This window comes from Nanorana parkeri, unplaced genomic scaffold, assembly GCF_000935625.1.
Source record: "Nanorana parkeri isolate BGI_ZX_2015 unplaced genomic scaffold, ASM93562v1 scaffold2478, whole genome shotgun sequence".
NCBI lineage: Eukaryota > Metazoa > Chordata > Amphibia > Anura > Dicroglossidae > Nanorana > Nanorana parkeri.
In genome coordinates, this window is record NW_017308746.1 from 61,736 (window position 1) to 66,721 (window position 4,986).

At 45.0% G+C, this 4,986-nt stretch overlaps 1 protein-coding gene across 2 annotated transcripts in view; it reads right to left on the minus strand.

The window, feature by feature from the left end:
- Positions 1 to 4,986, minus strand: part of DEGS2 (delta 4-desaturase, sphingolipid 2) — a 23,095-nt gene that overhangs the window by 7,661 nt on the left and 10,448 nt on the right. The window contains exon 1 of one of the 2 annotated variants that reach the window (XM_018573662.1): positions 1,459 to 1,578. The exons of the other annotated variant lie outside the window; for it this stretch is intronic. Within the exon in view, the coding sequence (XP_018429164.1) occupies positions 1,459 to 1,540 (82 nt within the window). The 5' untranslated portion in view covers positions 1,541 to 1,578. Of the gene's footprint in view, positions 1 to 1,458; positions 1,579 to 4,986 lie in introns of those variants that run through there. 2 annotated transcript variants of the gene reach the window in all.

Genomic DNA, 4,986 nt, shown 5'->3' on the forward strand with positions numbered 1-4,986 from the left:
TACGATGTTCGGCGGGTTTGTGGCATGTCCGTACGATAACAGCCGCACGGGCCGGTGTGCGCAAGCGCACACTGCCCGTTCGGCATTGCGGTCATCGGAAGCCCGCCCCTCAGGGGGCGTGGCTTGCGATCATCGCAAGTACGATCTGCCTATGCAACATAGGCAGATCGTACGTTTTTTTAAGTACCTTACAATCATCGCAAGACAAAAGTCTTGCGATGGTTGTAAGGTGTGTGCCCAGCCTAAGGCTGGGGAGATACAGTAAACAATCAATTAGTACTCAATTCACAATCATTCACCCTGAAAATACGTTGTTACAATACACCGTTTGCTTTTTTACTCAGCGCAGCTGTGCGTTGCTCCGCCCACACAGCCGCATCACTCATTCACAGAACTTTCGACAGGATCTACGAATGGAGAAACTGCAAGTCCCATCAGCCACTGCGTCAGCAGGATTTGCAGTTCTCAATGGAGAACTGTAGTCCCCGCACTTGTAGTCCATTCATTCTTCCTGTTATCCATGTTACTGAATGTCTGTACCTTGGAATGGACAGGGATGGGAGGAAGAGTCTGCAGGAGCCAGAGCATTGCACCCGTCATCCACTGATCGCGGTTGCAATGCTTGACTGTCTCTAATGCAAACAAATAACAATGTCCCCGCACTTGTAGTCCGTTCATCCTTCCTGTTGTCCATGTTATGGATATGAACTGTCTGAACCTTGGAACGAACAGCGATGGGAGGAAGCGTCTGCAGGAGCCAGATTATTGCACCCGTCATCCACTGATCGCGGTTGCAATGCTTTACTGGCTTCAAGGCAAAAAAAAATAAACGTACATTTTTTCTTTTATGAAGTGCGTTTTTTAATTATGATAATTTTTTTTTTTAGAAGATGGAATTTCGCTTGAACTGCTTTAAAGCATCAGAAAATGACACCGCAATTAACTTCACGCACAGCGACGCAAAACTGCAGCATGTTTGTATTTTTACACAGCACCAGCCAGTGTCATTTTTGTGCACACCAGATGTATGTCGTGCCCTTGTCTTGGTCTATGCTGATCCACACAGCTCAACAGACATGTTGTGAATAAGCCCTTCAAAACGCAATGCTAACGCGTCGCAAATACACATGTGCAGCAACGACAGCAGCCACATTGTAGACTTCTGATGCCAGGTTGACAAATCATAATGATTATTATACAGGATTTATAAAGTGCCAACAGCTTGTGTAGCGTTGTACAATATAAAAGGAGACAGTGCAGCTATATAATACAACTCAAGACCAGATGGTTAGGAGGACCCTGCTCCCCAGAGCTTACAATCTAAAACACTGTTTCAAGTTACTGCACATTGCTCTGATGCTGATCAAGTCCAACATATAATAAAATGTACATTTAAAGGAGACATTAATGTGCGCTGTGGCCTCCAGTGCGGTACAGTTGGTAGATATGGAAATGTACCTAATATTTCTTGCCTGCGTCTGGCGTGCGGCTGGTCGGTGTACACCCATTCAAAGTCTCTTCGAGTCACTTTGTTGCCCATTGTGGCTCAGCGACTTCATCACCTGAGACGTTTCTTGATTGTCTGCAGCAGGACTAAGTGGAGAGAGCTCCAGCTCCGGGTCTTATATAACCTTGCCTGACCACATAGGTGGGGCCACATAATTCTCTTAACATTAGCTAGTAAATGAAAAACTGGCTTCCCATTCATTTGCCAACAGGAAACATCGCATATCACTTTTTCTTTTTTTAAAGGGATAGTCCACCTTTAAAAATCAAAAACACGCATGTTAAAAAAAAAAAAAAATGTGCATTTATTCATGTTTTGTAGTGCAAGATTGGGGAAGGGGGGGGGGGGGGGGGAGTGTTTCTGATAGTTTTGCAGGGGCTTGGGTGAGTTCGGTTTGCACTAAGCCCATGCAGATCACTAATTTTTGCAATGCAGCCTGCAAAGCATTGTAACCGCGATGAGCTCCTGCAGACTCCTTCCCTAGTTCCAGGTCCGTATAGAGGTACACACCTTCTGTTATGGGGCTGGAGAAAGCAATCAATGGACTACAAGTGTGACAATGTCACCCCACCTGTGCTCCATTGAGATCTATGAGTCCCTTTGCTGCACGCCCCTCTACCTGCTGCCCCGCACCCCCACGTGACCCAAAGAGATGCCACCTGAGGCAAGAGCTTCAGGCTGCCTCATTATAGGGATGGCCCTGGGGGGGGGGGACACACAGACAGTTAACAGATAGGGGCTGCAGAATGTGACCATGTTTTATATAACACCCGAAAAATGGGTGTAAGATTAAACTTGGACAGAAAGGGGGACTATGCCTTAAATTCATTATTTTGTAAAATTGAGGACCTGCTTACACCACTGCATTTTTGGCTCCCCATAATATAGATAGTGCCTGTTACCAGCTCTGTGTTGCAATAAGCTGCATTTTAAATAATATATTGTGTCTGTTTTTTCTGCATTTTAGTGCGTTAAAAGCCCCTAAAAGTTTGTGTCAGTTGGATAAAATAGGTCCCATGGTTGGTGCCAGTGGATAAAATAGGTCCCATGGTTGGTGTCAGTTGGATAAAATAGGTCCCATGGTTGGTGTCAGTTGGATAAAATCGGTCCCATGGTTGGTGCCAGTTGGATAAAATAGGACCCATGGGTGGTGCCAGTTGGATAAAATAGGTCCCATGGTTGGTGCCAGTTGGATATAATCGGTCCCATGGTTGGTGTCAGTTGGATAAAATAGGTCCCATGGTTGGTGTCAGTTGGATAAAATAGGTCCCATTGTTTGTTTACAAAAAAAAGAGTCAATCCCTGACCCGGAAACGAAAATAAGCTTCATCATTAGTATGAATTGGATAAAATAAGTTCCATTGTTGGTGTCATTTAAGGGTGTGTTTTTCAATCATTAATTAACTACATGGGGTATATGTGTGGTGTTTGATTGTTACCATATTGTGACATCTTTCTGCCTTGAGGAAGGGATCCTGCGCGGCCCCGAAACGTCGGTTTATTTGGATGTCTGTGACGATTTCTGTCCAATAAAAGGAACATATTTATCTTTACTACTGAGTGCTGGTGATTTCCTGACTTTCATTTGGATAAAATGAACACCATTTCTGGTGTCCATGCTATAAAAAAAAAAACCCCATCGTTGGTGTCAGTGGGATAGAAATAGAATACTCTCCATATTATTGATAATAAGTTCTATGTTTGCATTGGAGTTCAGTGGCTACTTACCTGATCACACACCTTCATGCCACTGCTTGGCTTCTCGCCTTCGGTCGGGCAAGAACAATTCTGTCCCGGTTGGGAAGGAGATCAGCAGTTTTGGGGTAATAGGACGCAGGAACTCTAACACTCCGCTGCCACTCTGCACAGTGTCCTGGATCCTGTGGGACGGGCACAATGTGGGAGAGAGTGTAAATTTTTCCAGGATTGTGCCCCTGGATCCAGGACACTTGGCAAGCAACTATGTACTTTATTAACCTCCCTGGCGGTATGATTATCTCAGTATTTATTACTTTTGACTTTCTCCCCGGTTCTGCCACCCCCTGCAATGCCGGCGCTCGCAGGGAAGGAACCCGGAGAGTGTGGCTCGGTGTTACCGCTTTTGGTACGGAAAATTTACCCCCGAGCCACACTCGGGATTACCGCCAGGCCAGTTAAAGGAAACATTGACCGTGCCTGTCTCTGTTTCACATAGCCTCTAAATTTTAACACTGGCTGAACTGCGTTTTTGTTTTTACACCACTATCGCTCTTTAGACTTCTCACACAATTTTTTGTACACTGTGAAATTACCTAAACTATGTTGCTGTAGGTATTACTGCAAAGTTACCTGTTTGCAGCATGCTGTGTTTTCCTTGCTGGTTTTTCAGGTGTCCAGTCTGCATGTGCGGTGTAAGTAAATTTTTTGCATAGAAAAAAAAACCAGTCCTTTATATTGTGTGACCTCCCCTTGTCTTAAAGTGACACTAAACTCAGGAGTTAAATCTTACAAATACCTTCGAGTACCTCAACTATTAACAGAAATGTATCTTATTTGTGTATCACTCGGCTGTAGATCCTCCAATCATCTCTGAATTGGTGCCAACACCGTCCTTCCTTCTGGAGGGTGGCTACTTTTGTTCCCATGCTCCCTGTGTGTGTTGTAAAGTAGTCACCGTTCCAAGCTTACTCCCGGGATGGACTACAATCTCATGTTTAGTTTACTAATTTGTATTTTGATTGTAGTCCATCCCGGGAGTGAGCTTGGAGCACAAGCCAAAGGCTCCCACATCAGAGCAAAATCTAAGAGCGTCTACTAACAGCTTACACCGCCATCTACTGGAAGGAAAGAAAATCCATTGTCCAAGTCCAGTGACCGCAAGAAGTGTCTCTAATAGCAAACAATAATTATCTTTGTATTATTATTATTATTTTATTTATTATTAATAATGCACAACACCTTACAAAATAATGGGAGACAGTACAGTTACAAGTCAATACAAGAGGGTTTGGTGAACCCTGTGCCTGGGAGCTTACAATCTAAAGAGAGGAACAAGTGATACAAAAGACATTCATTGTGAACAATGAGCTGATGGAGGAACTAGAAGTACAGTATGAAGGAGGAGACAGGATAGACTTGAAGAGATAGGTTTTCATGGATCGCCTAAAGGTGGACAGAGTAGGAGATAGCCAAACGGATTGGAGAAGGGAGTTCCATAGGATGGGAGAGGCTCCTGGAGGAGAGCACGGGAGGAGGCGATGAGGGAGCTAGAGAGATTGAGGTCTTGGGAGGAGGGGAGAAGACGGTTTGGGTGATATTTTGAAACAAGGTTGGGGGTGTAGATCCGGACAGAGTGGTGGATGGCTTTGTATGTTGTTAGTATTTGGAATTCTATTGGTTGGGTGAGTGATAGCCAGCAGAGGGATTGGCAGAGAGGGGTGGGGGTGGTAGGCAGTGGAGGGATTGGCAGGGAGGGGGGGGGGGGGGGGACTCCGGGGGGG